Genomic DNA, 26,620 nt, shown 5'->3' on the forward strand with positions numbered 1-26,620 from the left:
TGCTATATTTAACAGACCAAAAGGGACCAAATAAGAGAAGTTTATTGTTCAGTCTTACAAACACTTTATTTACTGGCCTGCTAAGAGTTCTACTTTAAAGTGGCTGTAAACCTCAGACATGAAATATGAACAAAGCATGTCCCTCTATAATGTGTACTCTTCAATTAGGATCATTAAGTAACATTGCTGTCTGCTGTTTTGTTCCTCTGCTGTCTGCATGACTCACTTTTGACAAGTTTTTCTGACACCAAAAGAAAAATGGTGACGGGGAGACACATCCAGCAGATTGACAGCCTCAACTATGTCGCTGTGAGCTGTAAAGATGGAGTTATGACTCAAAACTCCAATCAGCACTCAGAGAGCTTTATTCTTTTTTCTGAACTCTCAGACAAGCTTTATTGATTCAGCACTTTGAATGAAAGTAGAGAACAGAAGACTGCAGATACACAAGCAAACGTATGTAGGAGGATTTGTTTTATCTCTGTGTATCACCTGAGCCCAGTCACTTCACTGGGTATATGTAAGGGTTTACAGCCACTTTAATCAGACCCAAACAGAAAAACTGTGTTGTATGCAGTGTGCTTCAGAAACAGAACAAATTCATCCTTTTTTAATGTGGGAATACATTAACTAGATTGTCAGCTTTCATTTGAGGCTTTGCTTAAAGTGTATTTCCACTTCTGCAGCCAAATTGGGATAACACATACTTTATGTTTGCTACATGTCACATACTATAACTACAAATACAAATAACTACAAAAAATATTTAAAAATTGCAGCTTAAGTTTTTTAGCTGTTTATTTCTCAAAAAAAAAAAAATCATACTTAGCTTTCATTGTTTATGAGGTGGCTGGAAAGCTGTTTGCCAGAATTAACGCTGTCTGTACTGTGCTACCAGCTTTTCTATTGGGACAGATTACAGAGAACTAATTGAACAATTCTTGCAGTCTCCAAAGACACCTTCTCCTTAGAAACACTTCCTCCCTTGGTCACTTGATAAATTCCCATGGCTAAAAGTACCATCTCTATGCTGATGACACACAAACCTATCTTTCTACTCCTCACCTCACCCCTTCAGTCTCCCTCGCATTACTAACCTACTAAGTGACATATCGGCATGGATGTCACTCCACTTCCTCAAACTCAATCTTTCCAAAACTGAGCTCTTAGTTTTCCCTCCAGCCCGTGCCCCCTCCCCTGACTTCTCCATCAAGATCAATAACACAATCATCAGTCCCTCCCCTCATGCCAGGGTACTAGGTGTAATCCTAGACTCCCATCTGTCCTTTCAGCCCCAAATCCAATCAATGTCCAAACCTTGTACACTTCACCTCCGCAACATCTCCAAGATACGCCTGTTTTTAACCTCGGAAACTACTAAGCAACTTATTCACTCCCTGGTTATCTCTCGCCTTGACTATTGCAACTCCCTTCTCATTGGCCTACCTAATCGCAGTTTATCCCCTCTTCAGTCTATCATGAATGCTGCTGCCAGACTCATCCACCTCACTAACCGTTCTGTATCTGCCACTCCTCTCTGCCAATCCCTCAACTGGCTTTCCATTGCCCAACGGATAAAATTTAAAACATTAACAATAACATATAAAGCCATGTATCACTCGCACGACCTCCTACTCTCTAGCTCCTTCATCTTCTCCTCCCATGCTCGTCTCCAGGACTTCTCCAGAGCTTTCCCCATCCTCTGGAACTCTCTACCCCAATTTATCAAACTATCGCCTACTCTGCTCACTTTTAGGCGATCTCTGAAAACGTATTTCTTCAGGGAAGCCTATCCTGCCCTCAGCTAATAATTGAATCTTCTACTCCTCCTATCAGTTCATCCCCTGCAGTTACTACCTTTTTGTACCACTAGCCCCTCCCTTTTAGATTGTAAACTCCAAGGAGCAGGGCCCTCCTAACCCTCTTGTATTGAACTGTATTGTTGCTGTATTGTCTCCCGTTATGTTGTAAAGCGCTGAGCAAACTGTTGGCGCTATATAAATCCTGTATAATAATAATTATATATATATATTTTTATATATATATATATATAGTGTGTGTGTGTGTGTATATATATATATAGATAGCAGTTTTTTTTTGTAGGCTGTGCAAATAGGAATCCATGGCAAATGTATGGTTAGGTTTTCTCAGATTTGACTGCAAGGGTGCAAATACACTTTAAAGACAGTAAAAGTGACCAACTATACATTTTTCTCTGTATAACTGAGGATCAGATGCAAAACAACCTCCAACTTCTTCCTGTTCCTTCACTTCTTATCAATCCTATAAACTCTCATTCTTTCTTTACAGTGATCTCCAAAAAAAATATATATAATATAGTGAAGTATGCTCAACTCACCATACTTGAAATCATATTTTATGTGCTCACTCTATCAATAAAAGTCAGTGCCAATGTGTTTCCTCCTGTTATCCTTCCACCGGCACTTCTGGCGTACCTAATTATGTCATTTCCAATGTCTGACATCACTTCCAGCGCATTTCATCATCAAAACGTTTACATCCTTGGAAAAAGTCTTGATGACGAAACACATTGGAAGTGACTTCAGATGCTGAAAGTGACGTAGTTACGAATGTTGGAACTGCCATGGGGGCCATCCTAGAAGGTTACAAGGTGTTTTTTACCTGTGAATGTTTGAGATACATTGGAGTGGATAGAGGGGACTGTTTTAATGTTGATTTTTATGAGAAAATGAATTAAAAGGCATTAATCTTGTAAGGTGCATGGAGTGATACCACTGAACACCTGCATGTGGTGGAATTGAAGTTGTTTTGATGGGATGTGTCTTGATGGGATGGAAATGTGAGGGGTTTGATGTTTGTTTATGAAGCATTATGTATAAGCGATATTACACTATATTAGTCTTTTGTCTTTCTGGGGACCATTTGCACAAGCCACACTGGAGAGGAATGAAAGAAAATGTTTTTAAAGAAATAATTCATTAAAGCACAGAGTTTTGGAAGTGCGGTAAGGAGCCAGAAAAGTCTGCTGGGCGACATGCACCTGGCGGATTTTCTATAGGTATTAATGGGAAATGTACAATTAGTATTTTATAATGTGAGTGATTTTCTGTCTGGAATAGGGAAATGTAGAAAAACAATATTGCACTATATTGGTAGTATTTGTTTGGGAGAACAATGTTTGGAGTTTCCTGGAAGACTTCATTTGAAGTAACATGCACAATGGGAAGCACAGAGCTGAGGACCTTTTGACTGCACTTGATTGAACACTTACCAAGGAATCCAGAGGGTAAGGGTATGTAAAGAAGGATAACAGGAGGAAACACATATGGTTACACATTGGCACTGACTTTTATTGATACAGTAAACACATGAAATATGATTTCAAGTATGGTGGGTTAAGCATACTACACTATATTATATTTATTTTTTTGGAGATCACTGTAAAGAAAGATTGAGAGTCCACAGGAGGGATAAGAAGTGAAGGAACAGGAAGAAGTTGGAGGTTGTATTGTATTGTATGTATCACTTTTACTATTGATGTTTCTTTCTGTGAGGGGAACAGATTGAATCCAGCTGCTAAGGGAAGAAATATAGATTAACTGCACAGTTTGCATTTGATGTGGGGTTCCAATGCACTGGTAGGATACATTTATTTACACTTTAAAGATAGTTTGTTTTGTGATCATTTTCATTTCAATATTACATTTTTTTCCTGCAGTACTTTGTGATCTGATGCTGAATAAAACCATAGTAATAAATGAGTGAAGCTGTAATAACTGTTTTTCAGGTGGTGTATTTCACAGCCTTGTTTCCATATGCAGTCCTCATTATTCTGCTCATTAGAGGAGTCACACTGGAGGGAGCGAGGGATGGCATTGAATACTTTATTGGACAACAGTCTGATATTTCAAAGCTTACTAATGGAGATGTAAGTGTTTTGATTGCCTTTCCAGTTTACCAAAGGAGATCACAATCTAATGTTCCTACTATATATATATATACAGCCTAGGGCCAATTTTTCAGAGAAAGCCAATTTAATTACCAGTATGTTTTTTGGATTGTGGGAGGAAACCAAGGAACCCAGAATAAATCCATGTAAACTAGGATAAAACTACAGTCAGAGCAACCATACAACAGTTATGGAGTGCGCCACTGTGCATTTGGCAAATACATTTGGATTAACTAAATGTATATAAACTCTAATAACATATATATGATTGGTAAAAATGCAAATAGAATATTGTGACTGTGTGTAAAATAATTGATAAGACTATATTTCTACTGATAATGGATGTTACAGCTGAAAAAAGTCCTAGGTCCCGTGACACAATGCACGCTTTCAGGTTGTGGTAACGTGTGCTGCAAGGCATGTAACATGTATTGTTGTATTGCAGTGCCATTTGTTTTTAATGACACCCCAAAGAACCTCCTTGTAGTGTGTTGCCATGTGTTGCATTACAAGAAAGAGTCATCTTAAGCATGTTAGGGTGCATTGGCAGCCCATTAAGTTTGAATAGGCCACCCTACCGCAATGCATGTCAATGCAAGTTAGCGCACCTGCATTAAATAGTGATTTAGATAACTCTCTATTTGAAATCAATACTGTTCTTTATTATTACTGTTACTATTTAAGTGCTTTAAAAGTTTGCTTTTCCTTTCTAGGTGTGGAGAGATGCTGCTACCCAAATATTTTATTCTCTTAACACAGCCTGGGGAGGACTGATTGCGCTTTCATCCTACAACAAATTCCAGAACAACTGCTACTGGGACTCCATAGTGGTTGCCATTATAAACTGCCTGACAAGCATCCTTGCAGGATTTGCTATCTTCTCCATCCTTGGTCACATGGCCCTAGTGTCAGGCAAGAAGGTTCCTGATGTTGTGGATGAGGGTAATTCACATTTATATTGATTCTTTAAACACCAGAGTTTTTACCAGCAGTAAATGAATTTTCATGCAACAGGCCACCGTTTGAGAAACAGAAAGGAAGAAGCAGGAAAAACGGGGGGGTCGGTGCCGAGCATGCAATTACAAAATGATGCCCTGTGTCTGTGTCTCTCCCTGCAGGGAAATCAGTGCGGAGGGTTGGAGAGGCAATTACAGAATGGATTCCCTGAATCAGACGGAAACCAGCTTTCTCTGCAGCAGGTGAAAGGTCCCTCTCGGTGGCTTCCAGCTGCTGCAGAGAGCTGTATAAGGCATCCTTCTATAACTGCTCCTCCCGACCCACCACACCGATTACCCCTGCTGTTTGGGCCCCCCTCTGTGCCTGGGCCCCCTACAGGAGGACCAGTGGTCCCCCCTATTGATGGCCCTGCCTAAAGGACAATGGTAATTTTATTTCTAAATTTCTTTATTAGATCCTGCACCTCCCTGAGTGCTGCTCACTAGGTCTTATACTTATCTTCAGCTCCAAACAAGCAATCTTCACTGTATTGTCCAACTCAAACAACACAGCCTAAGTTCCAAAAATAGCTACTTCTCAATGCACACGTACACATCAACCCCATTCATTTATATGGAGAAGCTGTACTTATTTCAGCTTTAGTCAGTCACTCAGAGTACAGTTTTGCACATAGGAATGTGTAGGACTGTGGCTATAAGAACATGCTATTTTTGGAGGAAAGGCTGTGTAGTCCCAAGCAGGGCCATAAAATTAATAAATCTGGATAGGGGGGACCACTCGCGGGGGGAAGGGGGTGGAATAAAATAGATAAAAATAAAACTACAGGCTAACTGTTCAAACTTCTTCCCTCAATATTATAAATGGCTTGATGATGGAAAATATCTAAATCAACACAACTATACTTGGTATTGATGTGGAAATTAAATTGATTTAGATATTTAATATGAATGAGCTCTTAAGAATACTGAGAGAATATTTTTGAACAATTATAAAAAAACTCTTGTAAATCACTGACCTGGAACAAACGTGACCAGTTAGTTTCAAAGGTCTGAACTATTTTGCATGTTTATTTTAGGGCCATAGTCAGAATAATTAAAACAAGAATCAAGCTGAAAGCCCCAGTCATCAGTCAGTAGCTCCCATATTTCAATTCTTTAACAGGTTCACATTAAAACGCCTAACATGCACAATAATACATTTTATTGATTAAAAAACATATCCTAATATTACCTCTCATCTTACAGGATTTGGACTGGCATTCATTGCTTACCCTGATGCATTGGCCAGGCTTCCAGTGTCTCCCCTCTGGTCTATTTTATTCTTCTGTATGCTCCTGGCATTGGGACTTGACTCTCAGTTTGCACTAATTGGTAAGTTACTTAGATATTCTATGCCCCTTTCATGCTAATACAGTGTTCACTCCAATGTGACTTTCCCTTATTTCTCTTGTAAATAAGCCTGAACAATATGTGTGTAGCAATGATCTTTGAAGGAGCTGTTGAATTTTATTGGGTTCTTCCTTACTAGTGACTTGTTGTCAGGGATCCCGGGTCCTCGGCGGTGCGCGCATGCGCAGACTGCCGATCCGTCCCAGCCGGCGAGCGCCGAATCCTCGGCGATCGCGGCGGCGGCCGCGCATGCGCAGTAGCGATCGCGGCCGCACCAATGGGAGAACAGGGCGCTCTATTTAAAGCTGCCCTGTGCATCTCCAGGTTGCCGCAAGGTCTTGTTCCAGTCCTGTAAGTACGCTTCCTAGTTGCCAAACTCTGCCTGTTCTGACTTATGCTTACCTTCTCCTGCTCTGACCCCGGCTCGTCCCTGACCATCCTTCTGCCTGACCCTCGGTACCTCGTTGCCCGCTACCTGTTGAACCTGGCTTGTGACCCCGACTATTCTCCGCTTACTCCCCCTGTACCACGCTGCCCGCACAATTCCGACCCGGCTAGTCTGACCTCGTCCACTCCTGACAGTTGCCCATCCATCCCGCTCGGATCGGGATCTGTCATCCCATCCATCCCGCTCGGATCAGGATCTGTCATCCCCTTCACAGCAGGCTCAACCCGGGCACATACCCCCAGCGGGACCCCTCTGCCGCCGCCGGGGGTGCCCAGGAACGCGACCTGGTTTCAGTCTTGCACCAAGTCCATCCCCACCATCAGGGGCCCTGGTGAAAAGGCAGACTGGGACTTAGACTCCGCGCCCTGGGAAACCCCGTGCCGTGGACCACTAGAGATCCCGTTGGGTGGAGCCTGACAGTACCTTGCGGCCTTGACTGAGCCTGGAAGGGGAACTTCCCCTCTGGACGACATCTGCCAACAGATGGAGACCTTTACACTGGGAATTAGGGGCCTACAGGAGGGTTATACGGAATTGGAGAGTCGCATGCAGACTTTAGCTACCTCTACCAGGGGGCCTGGGGAACCCACTAGGGAGACACCGGGGTTGTTACCCGCACCAGAACCCCGTGTCCCCACACCGGAACGTTTTTCTGGAGACCAAGGGAGATTCAGGGCCTTTCGTAACTCCTGTCAGTTATACTTTGACCTCCAGCCCCGGACCTTTTCCTCCGAATCGGTGAGGGTAGGGTTCATTATTTCCCTACTACAGGGAGGACCCCAGGACTGGGCCCACCGGCTCCGAGAGAATCGAGACCCCCTGTTAAAGTCGGTAACGGTATTTTTTGAGGCTATGGCCCTCTTGTATGACGACCCCCTGCGCACCGCAACGGCCGAGAGGGCCCTATATACGCTCAGGCAGGGTCACCGAACAGTGGAGGAGTATGCCGCCGACTTCAGGCGTTGGCGTAGTGACTGCCAATGGAACGAGGCGGCTCTGCACCACCAGTTCCGCGTAGGGTTAGCTGAATCCCTGAAGGACGAATTGGCCCGAATAGACATACCTAGCACTTTGGAGGCCTTAATAGCTTTGACTATACAAATTGACCGCTGGTTGCGGGAGCGCAGGCAGGAAAGGTGCAACCAAGGACGAGGCCCAACGGGAACACCTCCTCAGGCTTCAACCCTGTTCCAGCCGGCAAGCCAGAATCAGGATGCTATGGATACACCCGAGACCGGTCCATCGGGAAGAATCCGGCCGACACTAACACCCAAGGAACGCCAGAGGCGTCTTACCTACCATCTCTGCCTCTACTGTGGGGGAGCAGGCCATATGGTATGTACCTGTCCAGCCAAGAGGGGTAAGTGCTCCGCTATTTTCTCTACGGTATCTTCCAACAGTGTGGGCAACACTAGTTACCTAGCGGTACCTGTGTCACTTCAGCTACCAGGGAGAACAGTAGTGACCACGGCTATTGTGGATTCTGGGGCGTGTAGTTGCTTCATAGATTTAGACTTTGCAGTTCAGCAACAAATTCCTCTACAAACCAAGGAGGTGGGATTGAATATTTTTCTAGCAGATGGGTCACGCATTAAGTCAGGGGTGGTGGACCACGAGACCCCACCTATCCGTACTACCGTATCGACCCATCACGAGGAACTCCTTCGGTTGGACGCCATAGCATCCCCATTATTTCCCATTATTTTGGGGCTCCCGTGGTTACGTGCCCATAATCCCCAGGTGGACTGGAAAGCGGGTTCTATCCAGTTCCTCTCCACATACTGCCAGCAGCACTGCCTCCCTAAGATCTCCCCGATACCGCCGACCGTGTTGTGTCTAGAGACAGATGCGGAGCTGGCGCGAGTCATTCCTTCAGTCTACCATAATTTTCTGGATGTGTTTAGCAAGCGGGGGGCGGACTCTCTCCCCCCGCACCGAGCTTATGACTGCCCAATTGATCTCCTCCCAGGGTCGGAAATCCCATTTGGGCGGATATTCCCCTTGTCCAAACGGGAGTTAGGGGTGCTAAAGGAATATATAGATGAAAACCTCCATAAGGGGTTTATTAGACCCTCCACGTCACCAGCCGGGGCGGGCATTTTCTTTGTGGAGAAAAAGGACAAGTCCCTCCGGCCCTGCGTAGATTACCGGGACTTGAATAAGGTCACAGTAAAAAACCGTTACCCGCTACCACTGGTCCCCGAACTTTTTCAGAGGCTGAAGTCTGCATCTGTCTTCACTAAACTAGACTTGAGAGGTGCCTATAATTTAGTCCGTATCAGAGAGGGGGACGAGTGGAAGACAGCATTCCGTACCAGATTCGGGCACTATGAATATTTGGTTATGCCCTTCGGCCTATGCAACGCCCCGGCCACCTTCCAGCATTTCATAAACGATGTGTTCAGGGACTACCTAGATATCTTCGTCATCGTATACCTAGACGATATCCTTGTTTTTTCCCCAACCTTGGAGGACCATAGAGGTCACGTGAGGCGCGTGTTGGAACGGCTCCGCCAACACAGCTTATATGCCAAGGCAGACAAATGCTGCTTTGAACAAAGTAGTATTTCGTTTCTGGGTCTAACCATCTCTCCCATGGGAATAGCCATGGATCCCCAAAAGGTTTCGGCCATTTTAGATTGGCCAGCGCCCACCGACAAGAAAGCGGTCCAACGCTTCATCGGCTTTGCTAACTTTTACAGAAAGTTCATTAAGAACTTTTCAGGCCTAGTGTCCCCGATCACCCAGCTGACCAGGCAGGGGGTTCGCTTCCAATGGACACCTGAGGCACAGAGGGCTTTCGAAGCCTTAAAGGAGTTGTTTACGGCAGCTCCTATTTTGAGCCACCCTGATTCGTCCTTGCCATATGTCTTGGAGGTGGACGCATCCGAGAATGCGGTCGGGGCGATCCTGTCCCAGAGGAAGGGCATCAAAGAGCTCATGCACCCGGTGGCTTTCTTCTCCAGGAAACTAACTCCTGCGGAAAGGAATTATGATATCGGGGATCGGGAGCTCTTGGCAATCAAGGTGGCACTAGAGGAATGGAGATACTTGTTAGAGGGAGCGGTACACCCAATATTGATTTTTACGGATCATAAAAACTTAGAATATCTGAGGACAGCTAAACGTTTGAGGCCACGTCAAGCCAGGTGGGCGCTGTTCTTTTCACGGTTCTTTTTCCACATAACCTATAGGCCAGGGTCTAAGAACACAAAACCAGACGCACTCTCCCGCATGTTTGGGGATCCCGAGGAGAATCCCAGGCCAGACACTATCCTGACCCCAGGGAATTTCCTAGCCCTCCAATCGGAGCTCCATTCGCAACTGCAGACCGCGTCCGTAGGGATGCAAGGCCCACCCGGTGTCCCCCTATTAAATAGGGAAGGACTTTTCTGGAAGGAGGATCTGATTGTGGTCCCTGAGGAGGCCCGTACCTTGGTATTAGGATACTGCCACGATCACCCGCTGGCCGGGCACTTTGGGGTACGTAAGACCTTGGAACTGCTGCAGCGTACCTTCTGGTGGCCTAATATGGCCAGAGAGTGCAAAACCTACATAAAGACTTGTCCCGTTTGTCAGAGAAACAAACCCACCAGGAACAAAGCTTGGGGTCTCTTGCGCCCATTACCCATACCCGACAGGCCATGGACCATGATTTCCATTGATTTTATCGTGGAACTTCCACCCTCTCAGGACCACACTGCAATCTTCGTGATTGTCGACCGCCTGTCCAAAATGGCCCATTTTGTACCTCTAAAGGACACACCTACGGCCCTTGAGACAGCACGGGTATTTATTAAGGAAGTGGTAAGACTCCACGGAATTCCCAGGGATATTGTATCTGACAGAGGGGTTCAGTTTACGTCCAGGTTCTGGAGAGCTCTATGCGAAACCCTGGGTATTAAGTTATCGTTCTCTTCAGCCTATCACCCACAGACCAATGGCCAGACGGAGCGTACAAACCAGACCCTAGAGCAGTACCTCAGGTGCTATACCACCTTCCTCCAAGATGACTGGTTTACTCTCCTGCCGCTTGCGGAGTTCGCATATAACAATGCAAGCCACTCTGCGACTAAACAGTCCCCGTTTTTCGCGAACTACGGGTTCCACCCTGTTTTCCTGCCTGATCTAATCCCGGAGGTCGCAGTCCCAGCCACGCAGGATATGCTGACCTTTCTGTCGGCCAATAGCAAGGTATTGCAGGAAGCAATGGCAAGGGCCCAGAATGACAATAAGAGGGCATTTGATAGGAAAAGAAGGGGGGAATTGAGTTTGCGGCCGGAGGACCAGGTTTGGCTGTCCACCGCGAATTTAAAAATGTCCTGCCCTTCAAAGAAATTGGCTCCCAAATTTTTGGGGCCTTTTCGGGTCAAACGTAGGATCAACGAAGTGGCATATGAACTGGCACTGCCCGAGTCTATGAAGGTTCATCCGGTCTTCCATGTGTCCCTGTTGAAACCAGCAACTCCAGATCCCTTCCCGGATCGAAGGTCTAAACCACTGGAGGCGGTAAACGTGGATGGGGAGGAGGAATTTGAAGTTGAAGCTATCTTAGAGTGTAGGAAGAGGGGGGGCCAAACTCAGTTTCTGGTTAAATGGAAAGGATATGGGGCGGAGGAAAATTCATGGGAGCCGGCCCAAAATGTGCACGCCCCAAGGCTTGTGCGGGAATTTTTTCGGAACCAGCCGTTGCGTAGGGGTCGGTTGGGCATCCGGAGGCTGCCCGTAGGGGGGGGGGCAATGTCAGGGATCCCGGGTCCTCGGCGGTGCGCGCATGCGCAGACTGCCGATCCGTCCCAGCCGGCGAGCGCCGAATCCTCGGCGATCGCGGCGGCGGCCGCGCATGCGCAGTAGCGATCGCGGCCGCACCAATGGGAGAACAGGGCGCTCTATTTAAAGCTGCCCTGTGCATCTCCAGGTTGCCGCAAGGTCTTGTTCCAGTCCTGTAAGTACGCTTCCTAGTTGCCAAACTCTGCCTGTTCTGACTTATGCTTACCTTCTCCTGCTCTGACCCCGGCTCGTCCCTGACCATCCTTCTGCCTGACCCTCGGTACCTCGTTGCCCGCTACCTGTTGAACCTGGCTTGTGACCCCGACTATTCTCCGCTTACTCCCCCTGTACCACGCTGCCCGCACAATTCCGACCCGGCTAGTCTGACCTTGTCCACTCCTGACAGTTGCCCATCCATCCCGCTCGGATCGGGATCTGTCATCCCATCCATCCCGCTCGGATCAGGATCTGTCATCCCCTTCACAGCAGGCTCAACCCGGGCACATACCCCCAGCGGGACCCCTCTGCCACCGCCGGGGGTGCCCAGGAACGCGACCTGGTTTCAGTCTTGCACCAAGTCCATCCCCACCATCAGGGGCCCTGGTGAAAAGGCAGACTGGGACTTAGACTCCGCGCCCTGGGAAACCCCGTGCCGTGGACCACTAGAGATCCCGTTGGGTGGAGCCTGACACTTGTCCTGTTGGCTTGAATGTCTAGGGAGAGAGAGGGTTAAGGACACAGGATACCCTAAGGGGCACAGGATGCCCTAACCATTAAAATATATATAAGGCCAGAAAAAAATGGCTGGTGGCCCTAGTTTTTTCTAGTAGCAGCCTCCCAGTAATATCAAAGTTCATGACACCTGTAGTGCTTTAGTGGCAGCCTGCCAGTTACAAATAAAGTAGATCAGTTAAGAACAACTAAGTGGTGGCCCTAAATTCTTCAGTAGCAGCCTCCCAGTGACAATCGATGTTTTAAGTACCTCTATTGCTAGCTAAAGATACTGCAGTAGCAGCCTCCCAATAGGAAGTAATCTTCAGACCAAGCAGCCACAAATACCTTACAGAAGTGAGTTCTGGGCTCTCTATGCAATGTCCACCTTAGAGCAGCTCCACCTAAGCTCGCCTGGACATTCTTTAACAAAGCCAACTCCTCTGAGGGTGCTTCTTACTGGTAGCCACCTTCTAATTTATCAGCCCTATCACAGGCCAACTTATATTTATTGGATCAAATCTCTTGCCCTAGGAAAGACCTGTCTTTGTGATCACATCCTCCTCAGCTCTCAAACCTGGGAAGTATGTAGGTAGGTACAGTTTGTATTCTCCACTGCAGGTGGCACTCGACTCTAGCTCCAATGCAGCTGGGAGAGGGAGTTGAGAGAAACTGGGTTTCCCTATGACTTAGGACAGTGATCCGGTTGGGCCCATGTGACCCTGGTGGCCATCTTGGGTCAAGCAGAGTCTATTTAAGTCTCTGCCCCTGGGTTTTTGTGCACTTTATGTGATTGACTAGTGTAAGGACAGGTCACCCATCTGACAGGGACAGCACTAGTGATAGGGAAAGGTTCCCAGGAGTAAGGAATAAGTAGGGACTATGTAGAACATCTCAGGAAGCTTCCCCATCGGGTTAGACTCCGCTCCTTGTGGCAGCTCGGAATCTACACACCACTGTCTCTGCACTGAACTGTTGTAAGTGCCCTGGTTGGGTGAGCCTCCCCACTGGGTTTGTTTGTACTGTATGTACTATTTCTGCAATACACAGTGTTTGGCAAATTGGGACTCTGTGTGTTTACTGCCCGCCACACCATGCTGCACCTATCCAACAGGTAAGAGCTAAACTCACATTCCCACCAGACAGAGCCTGGGAGGAAAAATACCCTTTTTTTACAGAGATTTTCTAATTTGTAGGAAAATATTCATGTCAGCTGACCTTCTCAAACAGATCAGAGGATTAACATGTTCATTAGTTTGTACTGTTTTAAATTGTTGTAAAAGCTGTGCACAGACATATGACTATGCCTAACCTTGGATTTAATGTCACATTTTAAGACCATTTATTATTGAATACAATTAAACCTTTGGCAAATCTTTTGTTTCTGGTTTTAGAACCTCTGTTGGTTTTTTATGTATGTCTTGGGGACATTTATCCTCATATCCTCTTCCAGAGACACAAAAGGAAGAAAGAAACAAACTGGGGGTAGATTCCAGTTGTTCCTGGAACAGCTTTCCCCTCTCCTCTTGCTCTGGTGACATTTGTGAAGTTTTGGATTCATCTTCATTGAGTGAATAGGAACAGAGACCAGTCACTAGTGGTGTACCACAAGGCACTGTACTAGATCCTGTTCTGTGTAATGCATATGTAAGTGATATAACTAAAGGTTTGTTGGGTAAGGTATGTCTTTTTGCTGATGACACAAAGGTGTGTAATAGGGTTGATATCCCTGGAGGTGTCTGTAACATGGAACATGATTTGGCATTGCTGGAAGATTGGTCAAAAAAGTGAAAATTGTAGTTCAATGTTTCTAAATGTAAAATAATGCACCTAGGGAAAAATAATCCCTTGACAGAGTACAACCTTGGGGGTACAGTGTTGGCACTTCAAATGAAAAGGACTTGGGGGTACCTATTTCAGATGATTGCAAAATGAGCAAACAGTGTGACCAGGCAGTGGGGAAAGTGAATAGAATTCTAGGATGCATCACTAGAGGGGTCACCAGCAGGAGGAAGGAGGTTCTGATTCACCTATATAGATCTTTAGTGAGACCTCATTTAGAATACTGTGTCCAGTTCTGGAGACCTCACTTACAAAAAGATATTGATAGTATAGAACGAGTCCAGAGATGGGTAACAAAAATGGTGAAAGGTCTGGGGGATAAAACATTTCAAGAGTGGCTTCAGGAACCTAACATGTACAGGCTGGAGGAAAGAAAGGAAAGGGGAGACATGATTGAAACCTTTAAATACATCAAGGGGATGAATAAGGTTCAGGAGGGCAGTATTTTAAACACAAAACCAACATCAAGAACACGAGGACATGACCTTAAACTAACTGGAGAAAAGTTCAAAACAAATCTCAGAAAGTACTATAGTATGTTAATGAAAGAGTAGTTGTGGGCTGCACAGTGGCTAAATGGTTAGCACTTCCACCAGCAGTACTAGGTTCGTTGGTTTGAATCCCAACCACAGCACCACCTGCCTGAAGTTTGCTTGTTCTCCCTGTGCCTGCATGGTTTTCCTCCAGGTATGCTGGTTTCCTCCCACACTCCTGTCAGGGTCCTGTCCTCGGCAGAAGTTCTGGAAGATCTGGCATTTCTGCCAGTACTCTACATGGCCGCAAAAGTACACATCAGCCTCAGTCTGGTGCCAGACGGCCTTTATAAGGAGGCTCATCACTTCCTCCAATTGCTGGATGATCTCTAGCACCCTATTCCTGATTTCTGTTTCCTGCGATTCTGACTTGTGATATCCTGTTACCGACCCCACTTGCTCCTGGACCTGTCTACTCTGATTTACCCCAGATCTGACCTCGGCTTGGCTTACGGATACTCTCTCTCTCGCTCCTCTGTGAATGACCTCGGCTTTCCCTCCTGATTACATCCGCTCTGATTCCAACCTGGTACCTGACCTTGGCTTGAACCGACTACCCAGTAAACATCCAAATCCCGGAAGGGCTTGCATACCATGCACAGGCGCCTCCTGTCTGCAGACCTAACTCCGGTATCTGCAGACCTATCAGCTGTGCTTCTGAGTGGACAACCAACCAGCACTCCTACAGGCGACCTGTGCAACTTTGGGCCTTACTCCCACTGTCCCACTCCCAGGGGAGTCCGGAACTTAGCCACAAGGGAAGCCCTCTCTCCATTGGCCTCCATCACCAGGTACATGATAACTCCAAAGACATGCTGGTAAGTTAATTATATCCTGTCTAAATTGGCCCTAGTATGTGTATGTATGAATGTAAGTTAGGGACCTTAGATTGTACACCCCTTGAGGGTTAGGGACTGATGTGAGTGTATAATATATATGTAAAGCACTGCGTAAATTGACAGCACTATGTAAGTACCTGAAATAAATAAATGCTTGGAATAAACTTCCAGGGGAGGTAGTGAGCCAGTAAACAGTAAAAAGCTTCAAGCATGCTTGGGACAAGCATAGATTCATACACAGATAAAACTAAGTTGTTTTTTTTTTCCCAAAAAAGTATTTTATTGAAATATGAAAGGCATATCAAGTCATATACAGATACGGATCACAGTCCGCGCATAGACATCTTGCATGTTCTCCCGTAACGCAGGCGGGTCATAAGATGTTTGTTTGAAGTGCGATTCATCTCGAGGCAAAATATCATAATATAACAAATGAATAATACAAATCAGTAGATATAATGATTATAATAGGAAAATTAGATAACTATAATGAACAATGATCCACTGGGTAGGAAGTTCTCAGATAACAGGACAATGGAGCGCAAGGCAAAAATATCATCTGAAGGCATGTATGCCCTATGTGTCCATATCTGGAAAATGTAGGTTACTATTCCTAAAGAATAGTCACACCTGTATGTGAATAGATGCTCTGTTCCTTATGGAAAATATGATTATTTAAGATATGAGACAGGTGTGAGTTAAAGAGAAGAGAGAGAAGAGAAGGGAGCGTCGATTGAAGAGAAATGTGAAAAGTAACGTCGTAAAGGGGAGGGGAAGAGAGAAAAAAAAAAAAGGGGGGTGGGGTGGGGCGAAGGGGTCAATGATTAGGTAATTGCAGTTAAACCAAAAACCTAAGTTAACAAAAAAAAACAAACACCCCCCCGAAAAAAAACCCCAGCAGACTCAATGGACCACTGAATGTTTTTGTGCTGTCACCTTTCTATGTTTCTATGAATCTTTCAGATGAAAACACAAAACTAATACGTGCCTAAAATATATTTAAAGCGATACTAAAGGCTTAACTTTTTTTCTAAAAATAACAAACGTGTCTATACTTACCTGCTGTGTAGTGGTTTTGCACAGAGCAGCCCAGATCCTCTTCTTCTTGGGTCTCCCGCCGGCGCTCCTGGCCCCTCCCTCCTGTCAGCTGCCCCCACAGCAAGCAGCTTGCTATGGGGGCACCCACTGCTCCTTGTGACCATTCACACACAGAGCCATGGCTCAGCCCCTCCCCCTCTCTCTTCTCATTGGTTCACTGGCTGTGATTAATAGAAGTGGGAGCCAATGGCTCCCGCTAGTGTCTCAGTCAATGAGGAGAGGGAGTCCCAGGATAGCCGTGACTCCAGTGCAAAATATGTAAAAACATAGACTATACATAACATTGGCTTATTGTTTGGATATGGCCATGTATGTTTATTCTACTTACTTTTGTTTATTTCCTTATAGAAACTCTTACAACAACAATACAAGATGTTTTCCCAAAAGTAATGAAAAAAATGAGGATTCCATTGACAACTGCTATATGCGCTGTGTTATTTTTATTGGGGCTCCCGTGTGTTACACAGGTAAACCTTTTCCTGATTGTTGCTATATGCCTTAAAATAAATACATTTAAATATTCTTCATGATTAGTAAGACCAGGAAAACTGGAAACACTGTAAATTATTCCTTTCTTCTTGAAATTGTGGATTTTTCCTATCAAAAACATCACATATAAAAAAGATCTAAATGATTAAATGTAAGTGAAAATGTTGAAACAGCATTTTTCTTGATGCATTAATCCTTAATCATTAATCCTTAATCAATGTTTCCCTAGGATTGTCTTACTTAATAGGAATGGCTTTACAAACATGGGTATGGCTGGGATAGACTGGGGTGTCCTTTTATCTTATATTTGGAAAGATTTAACAGCATCCTTATTTTAGTTAATCAATGGGTCAATTTCCTCCTACCTACCAATTTACCTCCTACCTTGGAATGTTGGGTTTTCCTTTTTAGGTGATTCCACTTCTATTTTTAAGAACATAGTATAAATTAAATTAAAAAATTAATTCAAGGAGCAAAACCCCAGGCAATGACTTCCATAGGTCTGCCAACTTGTGATTTCAAACATGAGTCTGCCAGCTTTGGCTTTCCCAACAACTATAAAAAAGCAATTAGATGGTTTAATTGTCCGTCATCTACCAAAAACTGACACTTATATGTTTCAGGTGACTTTAAAATGTTGAGAGAGAATATTAACTTATTTCCCTATTGAATTCCTATATCACCAGCTCAGTGGATTGCTTTAAAAAAGGCCTGGATTCTTTCTTGGATACACAGAATTAACTGGTTACTAACATGTATAGGTAAAGTTGATCCAGGGAATAACCAATTGCCTCTCAGGGGATAAAGAAGGAATTTGTATAACTTTTTTTTTTTTTATCGTTGAACTGGATGGAATTTTGTCTTTTTTCAGCCAGACTAACTATGTAACTATATGTATCTATAAATTCCTGGTAGAAAATAGAAGCAAAAAAATGAAAGCTTTAAATAAATCAAAAGCTCTATAACATGGTGTACTAAAAATCGCAGACAAACATTTAACAGATTATCTCTACAGGCAGGAATATATTGGGTAAACCTCATTGACTCATTTTGTGGTGGATGGGCTCTTCTGTTTGCCGCTGTTTTGGAGCTGGTAGCTGTGATCTGGATATATGGTATGTACTTTAAAATGTTCGTAAACCCGTAGTGAGGCAGTGCACTAGCCATACACTGGGGAAAATAATTATTTAATTCCCTGAAGATTTTCTAGGTTTACCCAATTACAAATAAAATAAGGGTCTATAATGCTTATTATAGGTGTATTTTAAATGATAGAGACAGAATATCAACCAAAAATCCAGAAATAACACATGATACAAGTGTTATAAATTGAGTTGTAGTTCAATGAGTAAAATAAGTATTTGATTCCCAAGCAAAACATGACTTAGTACTTGGTGGAGAAACCCTTGTTGGCATGCACAGAGGTAAGGCGTTTCTTGTTGTCCTGTTACTAGGTTTACACACATTTAAGGAGGGATTTTGGTCCACTCTTCTTTACAGATCTTTTTTAAATCCTTAAGGTTTCTTGTCTGTTGCTTGGTAACTCGAAGTTTCAGCTCCTTCCATAAATTTTCTGTAGGATTAAGTTCTGGAGACTGGCTAGGCCACTCCATGACCTTAATGTGCTTCTTCCTGAGCCACTCCTTTGTTGTCTTGGAGGTATGTTTAGGGTCATTGTCATGCTGGAAGACCCATCCATGACCCGTCTCCAGTGTTCTGGCTGAGGGAAGAAGGTGCTAGTCCAAGATTTTACAATACATGGCCCCGTCCATTGGCCCCTCAATGTGGCAATGTCGGCCTATACCTTTAGCAGAGAAACATCCCCAAAGCATAATATTTCCAACTCAACTGTAGGGATGGCATTCTGAGGGTCATAGTCAGCATCTTTCTTCCTCCAAACTCCGCGAGTTGAGTTAATGCCAAAGAGCTCAATTTTGGTCTGATATGACCACAACACTTTCTCCCAATCATTCTCTGAATCATTTAGATGTTCTTTGGCAAAGTTCAGACAGGTCTGTACATGTGCCTTCTTGAGGAGGGGGACCTTGCGGGTGCTGCATGATTTCAATCCATGGTGGTATATTGTGTTAACAATGGTTTGTTTGGTGACTGTGCTCCCAAGTGCCTTGAGATCATTCACAAGCTCCTCCCATGCAGTTCTGGGCTGATCCCTCACTTTTCTCCTGATCATCCTTACCCCATGAGGTGAAATCATGTATGGAGCTCCAGACCAAGGGCGATTGATGGTTATTTTGTATTTCTTCCATTTGCGAATAATTACGCCAACAGTTTTCTCCTTCTGGCCAGGCTTCTTGCTGATGGTCTTATAGCCCAGTCCAGCCTTGTGCAGGTCTACAATCTTGTCTCCAACATCCTGTGACAGCTCTTTGGGCATTTGCCCATGATGGGGGGGTTTGAATGGAAGAAAGAGACTCTGTGGACAGGTGTCTTTTATACACATAACAAGCTGTCGTTAGGAGCACCTTCTTTAATTGACAGGACTAACCTATGTACCATATGAGAACAAAGTCTGTGGGAGCCAGAATTATTGTTGTTTGGTAGGGGATCAAATACTTATTTTACTCACTGAATTGCAACTAAATTTATAACATTTGTATTATGTGTTTTTTCTGGATTTCGGTCTCTATCATTTAAAATGCACCTATGATAAAAAAAATTATAGACCCTTAATTTCTTTGTAAGTGGGCAAACGTACAAAATCTGCAGGGGATCAAATAATTATTTTACACACTGTATGTACATTACAACATACTACGATCAATCAATACAGCTGCTAATCCTGTGGGGTTAATTTACTAAAACTACAGGGTGCAAAATCTGGTGCAGCTGTGCATGGTAGCAAATCAGCCTCTAACTTCAGCTTGTTCAATTACGTTTTAACAAAAAAACATATGGAATCTGATTGGTTTCTATGCAGAACTGTACCAAAGTTTGCACTCTCCAGTTTTAGTAAATCAACCCCTTTTAGTAGCTGTCATTTTTTGGATATCTCACTTTACAGTTCATATTCTAAAATCTCAGTTAAAGCTAAAGGTGCATAACACTCTTTAACTACCCTGCTCTGCAAGAAGTGATGAGTTAAGTCAAGTGTACGTTAGTGTCTGTTGTGTGTACTATACTCTCAGCCATAGCTGTCCAACGGGATATTTTATGAGCAGTTAGCTAAAAAATAGAAAACCCGCCTGTTTTATTACGATAATAACAATACAAAATGGCAAGCGTGTAAAATTGTAAGTGACATCAAAATTAACTTTTACGTAAGAGTAAAAATATTAATCCAAAATACATTACATTATCATTTTACCTGTATTTTATTGTAAGATTAATCTTTGCACATCATACATTTGACGAGGGTGACATATGTTATTACTGTTAATTTTAATAGGTGGCAATAGAGTTATCCTGGATATAGAGATGATGCTTGGGAAGAAGCACTGGATATTCTGGCTGTGGTGGAGAGTATGCTGGTATTTTGTATCCCCAGTATTATTAGCAGTAAGTTCTATTATGGCTCTATCTAATTATAACAACAATAGAGTGCAGTCATATATTGAGCAACATCTTGAAATAAAATGATCACTGCATGATGGGCAGGGGTAATTTCTGTCATACATTTATTTGTGTACTTTAAATGAAAAGGTTTACAATTTTGTGTTTGTTTTTCTTAATTTATGTGTCCAGCAAAAACATTTAAAACAGCGGTTCCCAACCTTTTTGGCACCCAGGGACTGATTTTGTGGAAGAACATTTTGCCAAGGACTGGGGGAAGGGGGGGAGCGTGGAAGATGCGGTTTGGTGAGCCGGATGTTAGCGCTTCAATCATCCCCACATCATGGTTGTATGGTGCAGGATGATTAGAGCACATTATTTCTATTATTACATTGTAATATATAATGAAATAGTTCAACTATCTGTAATGCAGAATCAGGGGAAGCCCTGAGCTTGTAATCTATCACCGTAGCCTTCCACCAGATGCAGCATGTCACTTCCCACCATTGCCTGCCACCAGATGCAGCATGTCACTTCCCACCATTGCCTGCCAGCAGATGCAGCGTGTCACTTGTCACCATATGCAGTGTGTCACTTGCCATCATTGCCTGCTACCAGATGCAGCATGTCACTTGCCACTATAGCCTGCCACCAGATGCAGCATGTCACTTGCCACCGTAGCCTGCCACCAGATGCAGCATGTCACTTGCCACAATTGCTTGCCACCAGATGCAGCGTGTCACTTGCCACCATTGTCTACCAGCAGATGCAACTTGTCACTATCCTGCCACCAGATGCAGTGTGTCACTGGCCACCAGATGCAGCATGTCACTTGCCACCATTGTTTACGAGCAGATGCAACTTGTCACTATCCTGCCACCAGATGCAGCGTGTCACTTGCCACCAGATGCAGCATGTCACTTGCCACCATTGTCTACCACCAGAAGCAACTTGCCTGCCACCAGATGCAGCTTCCCACCATATGCAGCTTCCCACTGTAGCCTGCCACCACAGCTGCCAGCAGATGCAGCTTGCCACTTTTTGAGAATTTAAAGCCAATTTGACCTCCTGCAGCTCACAGCACTGTAGTACTTCTGTAGAACTTGTTCTTGACGTAACACATAGGGTGGAGCCTAATTCCAGACATGGTGTTAGAGCAGAGGTGGTGTGTCTCCCAGCTGCAGGCCAACCTGTCTTTACATAGAGCTGTCAGCCAACTACAATGCGGTGAGCTGTAGGAGTTTCCCAGCTCTATATATTTGATGTTGCCTGTTGGAAAGATTATAATGTGAGTGCGATTTTAAATTATAATAAAGTGTTGCTCATGTAGTGCTACCCCTAAGGAGCCCCTGAGTTTTCAGGTCCCCATATAGCTGCACAGCCAGGCAACAAGCATTTTCCAATTTCCATTTAGAGTCAGTAACCAGTGCATGAGCTTGTTTTTGTTGTTTTATTTGGGGTAAACAACTTGGATAGGGTTCAGGGATATATGGGATGTCTGACTTGACTTGAAAACAGCAACTCTGAGGGCAAACTTCTTATTTTCTGTACAACAAAGGGTTGCTCCTGGCCTCCGGAGTGGCATCAGTTTCTTAACAGATCAGTTCCAAAGTCTCCTTAAGGAGCACTTTGTCCCCTTGGAAGAAACTCTTCAGACTGGGTATTGCACCTGGAAGCCCTCTCCCTTGTAGGCCCTGGGGGTGTAGTGGTACTCACTCAGTCCCTTGTATCCTGTGGTTTTGCATAAGAAAGCTTGTTCAGGCCTTGCAGTTGTGTTAATCCTCCATGCTGAACAGGGTACCCTCTAGATAACACTTTTTGTGCAGTTCCCTCTGTCTGAACTTCCACTCCTTCCTCCTCTTCAGCTTTAGCCTGTAGGCAGAACCCCTCTTCCCGTGGTCCCCTCCCAGCAACTCAGCAATCCATCTTCCACCTGACTCCCAGATAATTCTTTGCTGGCTAGGCTCTCTCATATTTATGAGCCTGTATGCCACACTGCCAGGCCTCCTGCCTGTGATTGGTAAGACTCAGGAATTTGGAACCCTCAGCTTCCCTAGAATCCCATTAACAGCCCTAGTGTAAGGGTGTAAGATATTATTTCCTTCTACAATTTTCTTTTAATTTTTTATTTCTTTTACTGCACATTTTTACATGTTGGTGCTGTGCGTGTGTATTGGGGGGGGGGGGGGGAGTGAGCAACAAATGTGAATGTAACTGTTTTGCTGACAGATGCCTGTTGTACATGACTTTTGGCAATTAAAGCTAAGATTACAAAACAGCTGAATGATTCTGAAAAGTGACTTGTCTTATTTTCTTCCTATCTATGTATACAGTAGCTTTTCACAAAGTTTCAATCAGCAATAGGCAGTTAGAAGGGCACAGTTACTGGCAGTGTATTTTACCAATAGGAACATAGGTGTGTTAATAATCGTAAATGTTACAACACTAAATATTTTCCATGTAATTCTGTTTATAGAGCTGAACATTTTTTTAGTCAATCAGTGCTAATTGAGGATGAAATTAAGAGTAATTCTTATACTGGTGCCTATGAATTCCAGTTTGGAAGTACCCCAATAGGTACAGTATTTGGTAATATCACATAGAGGGAGATTTACTAAAACTGGAGCACTCAGAATCCGGTGCAGCTGTGCACGGCAGCCAATCAGCTTCTAACTTCAGCTTGTTCAATGAAGGTTTGGCAATAAAACCTGGAAACTGATTGGTTTCTATACAGAACTGCAGCTAACTTTTGCACGCTCCAGTTTTAGTAAATAACCCCCTTAGTGTCAAAAGTTGTTGGAATTACAGGTCCAAGAACTTAGAATATATTTCTGTGTATAAGAAATTCTGGAAAAATAGGGTCTGGAGTTGAAGAGCGCTTCAATTATTACATTTGTGAATATGTATTAGCGTCTTGGTTTTTGAAATATAAACCATTTTACTTTGTCTTTTTTTTACAGGCCATTTTAATCTGGTCGTTAGTCACGTATGAAACTACAACATATGGTGGTGTAGTTTACCCACAATGGGCAATTATATTAGGATTCTTAATGGTCGTCTTCTGCCTTATATGGATTCCTGTCATTGCTATTGTGAAGGTCATTCAAGCCAAAGGGAACATTTTTCAGGTATGGAAAAGCATTTCCTATACTAGATCTAAGTTAGAATATAAAAACATTGCTATCCAAAAACAATCCCAAAAAAGTTGATCTCATACAATGCAGAACCAAGTAAGCATGAACTATAGAATTACTCCATCAGCTGAGAAGCTATTTATAATGCAGAATGATCTCCTTTAACATGTCAATGAACTTTCACACTAAACTAAATTTCTTTTGTTATTGCAGCGTATTGCAAGCTGTTTTAGACCAACTGAAAATTGGGGACCTGCCCTGGTGAAAAATCGTGGAGAGAGGTACAAAGATATGAAGGATGGCACTGTCCAGGAGGACAAAGGAGTGGAAATTACAGACATTAAAGGATTTGATAATGTTTCATTTCAGAGAGACTAAGATTGAGACATCTCATATCTATATACTTGCCTATCTCTGATAGACTGATGGATCGTTGGTCTAATTACTAAATGGCATCCAAAGGTTTGCTAAAGTGACAAGGAGCTTAATTAGAGCTTTGTAAGCTTGCACAAGTCACTTTTTTGTATGGAAGGCTCAAAATATGCAAATGGGGCATAGAATAATGTGTGAATGTAAAAGTTCTAAATATTCTAATGAAGTGCAATTGTACATACAATACTTTCTATTAATAAAAAGAAAACACTGTTTTTGTACTGGTGTTAAACGTTTTTCAACTTTCACTTAATGTTAATGCAAACCCTTGCTAAATTTGCTTAAAGTTGAACTTAAGTGTAGCTGTATAATGTAAGGGAGGGTTATAACGCCTGTCAGTTTTTTGCTATCTGTGGCCCATTGGGGTTGACCTTTCTTAATTTCCTGTCCTATAGCCACAGTAGGAAGTGAGAGGAAATCCCTTCAAAGTAAGAGAAATCTGTGGTAGTCACCAGAGTCAACAGAACTAGTGTCCTAATTGGAAGATTTTCCCCTGATTCCTTTTCTGGTGGCCACTTAAAATGTGGAATTTTCTTTCACTTCCACTCTCTGTGATAATGGCAAATAGGACAACATAGGGGAAGAGGGTATATTCCCCTAAAGGGGGATATAGACAACAACCTGACAGGTGTTATAATTCTCCTTCACTCTATCCAAAACTAAAAAATGGTTTTGCCTTTATGTCCGAGTCCTGCAAGCACCCCCTTCAGGGGTGGCACTACATAACCATTCAGCTATAGCTATTGAGGACATTTAAAGTCCCACTAGATGTTCTAAATCCTTGATAGATCTCCCAGAGGACCCAGGACACGTTGTACTTGAACATACTTCCTTGATATACTTCCTGAGTTCTCACAGTAGCCTGGGGTGCTTGAGACTGAAGTGCACTGAGGCTGGCACTGGCCACGTATGTACAGTGTGTTTCCCTCTGCCCTATCCTGGGCAGGCTTGTAGGCCTCACATCCACCCTCCTCCTTCCTCAGCACAAGCTTGTAACTAGTGAGGAAGTAAATACTGGGGATACTTATCAGATGCCTATAAATCTGTTATAAAAGTTTGCAAATACATAATTGTTCTTCATAAATTTAGGCCGAGATGTATTCTACTACATTTCTTTGGTGAAAATAACCCAAATTAGGATGTATTTTTTAGTTTGTAGGAAAGTTATAGAGTTCACAAACTATGGGATATATCTGAATATTGATCAATCCTGAAGTACTGACAGCCAATCTAATTTCTTGAGGTCAGAGAATGTCAGAACAGGACAGATATCCTCCAAATGACCCCTTTTTGCAGAGTAGACAGTCAGACGTACTTCATAAGAGGCATGGCGAGTTTTTTGAAGTTGTATTTTTTTTGTCATAATTTTTTGGAAAATGAAAAAATTAACTATTTTGTTTTTACATACAGTCACCAGTGCAGTACAGCGTCATCATATAACTGGCATGGTGGTGATCAGGGACACTGACTGGTGACAGTATGAAAACTAAAATTATAATTTTTTTTAAAAAAATTTAAATGTTTTTATTATTTTTAATTTTTTATTACATTTTTTTCTTTTTTTAAGATTTTTTTTTCATATTTCACTATTACCAAAGTAGTACAATGTTACCATAGTAACATTGTACTACTTTGGGGAAGTGATCAGTATTTTTTTTTTTTATAGCAAAGAATTACTTTGCTATAAGCAAGCATTTACCTGAATGACATCGATTCATTCAGGGTTTTTTTTTTTTTTTGTGCTTAGCTGTGATTTGGCCACGGCTAATCACATGACACAGCTGGGCTGTGATTGGCCCAGCTTGTGCATGCGTTCGCTGTGACCATTCACAGCTAGACACACTAGTATACAATGGATGGCATGAATGAAGTCATCCATTGTATACAACTGTCATGTGACCTGCTGTGATTGGTCACAGCAGGTCACATGGTACCGGCAACGGGGCCGGTACTCAGATCTGTCATCGGCCGTGTCCGAGGTACACGGCCGGTGACAGATCACGCCGCTGCGCGGCTCTGCAGGCACACAAACCGAGCATGCCCGAAAGGATGCCATATGGTGTCCACCCGGAAAGGTGAGTGTTTTTGCCAGCCGCCATTCGGCCATAGGCCGGGCGGAAACAGGTTAACATACAATCATATTTCCAAATTACATGTAATTCTTTTTCATTGTTATTTTTGAATACTCTTACATTGACCCTTACTTTTTTCTGCAGTCAGGAACTTACTGGGTAAAAGTGATTGATTACTTTTGCAGTGGATAGACCCTCCTCTTTGCTGCAGTGATGGAGTTAGTGGAAATTTGCTGAGTTTTTGGTAATATATTAAACATGTGCTCTATCCATATGCATCAGAGATCGGAGTTATGCTCCAGATTGCAAGGATTAGATGCTCATTTTTGCCTGGGGTATCAGGAAAAGAGCCTTTTACTTACCTAATCATTCAGCCCTTCAGGCTCCCCCACACTATGCAGCCAGTTCTGAAAGCTTCTTCTCTAAGGCAGTTTGCAAGTGTAAAAAGTCCATTTATTACTATTTT

The 26,620-nt window shown here is 43.5% G+C and overlaps 1 protein-coding gene across 1 annotated transcript in view; it reads left to right on the forward strand.

The window, feature by feature from the left end:
- LOC149440937 (sodium- and chloride-dependent neutral and basic amino acid transporter B(0+)-like) overlaps positions 1–24,295 on the forward strand; it is a 44,313-nt gene extending 20,018 nt beyond the window's left edge. Inside the window, exons 7-14 of the mRNA XM_089657970.1 lie at positions 3,770–3,910; positions 4,645–4,873; positions 6,133–6,258; positions 16,866–16,984; positions 18,022–18,121; positions 20,413–20,522; positions 23,477–23,644; positions 23,864–24,295. Coding sequence (XP_089514096.1) covers positions 3,770–3,910; positions 4,645–4,873; positions 6,133–6,258; positions 16,866–16,984; positions 18,022–18,121; positions 20,413–20,522; positions 23,477–23,644; positions 23,864–24,028 — 1,158 coding nt within the window. The 3' untranslated portion in view covers positions 24,029–24,295. The remainder of the gene's footprint in view (positions 1–3,769; positions 3,911–4,644; positions 4,874–6,132; positions 6,259–16,865; positions 16,985–18,021; positions 18,122–20,412; positions 20,523–23,476; positions 23,645–23,863) is intronic.
- Positions 24,296–26,620: the final 2,325 nt, after the last annotated feature.

Source organism: Staurois parvus, unplaced genomic scaffold, assembly GCF_062004578.1.
Source record: "Staurois parvus isolate SC_StPar_1 unplaced genomic scaffold, SC_StPar_1.0 ptg001045l, whole genome shotgun sequence".
Classification (NCBI taxonomy): domain Eukaryota; kingdom Metazoa; phylum Chordata; class Amphibia; order Anura; family Ranidae; genus Staurois; species Staurois parvus.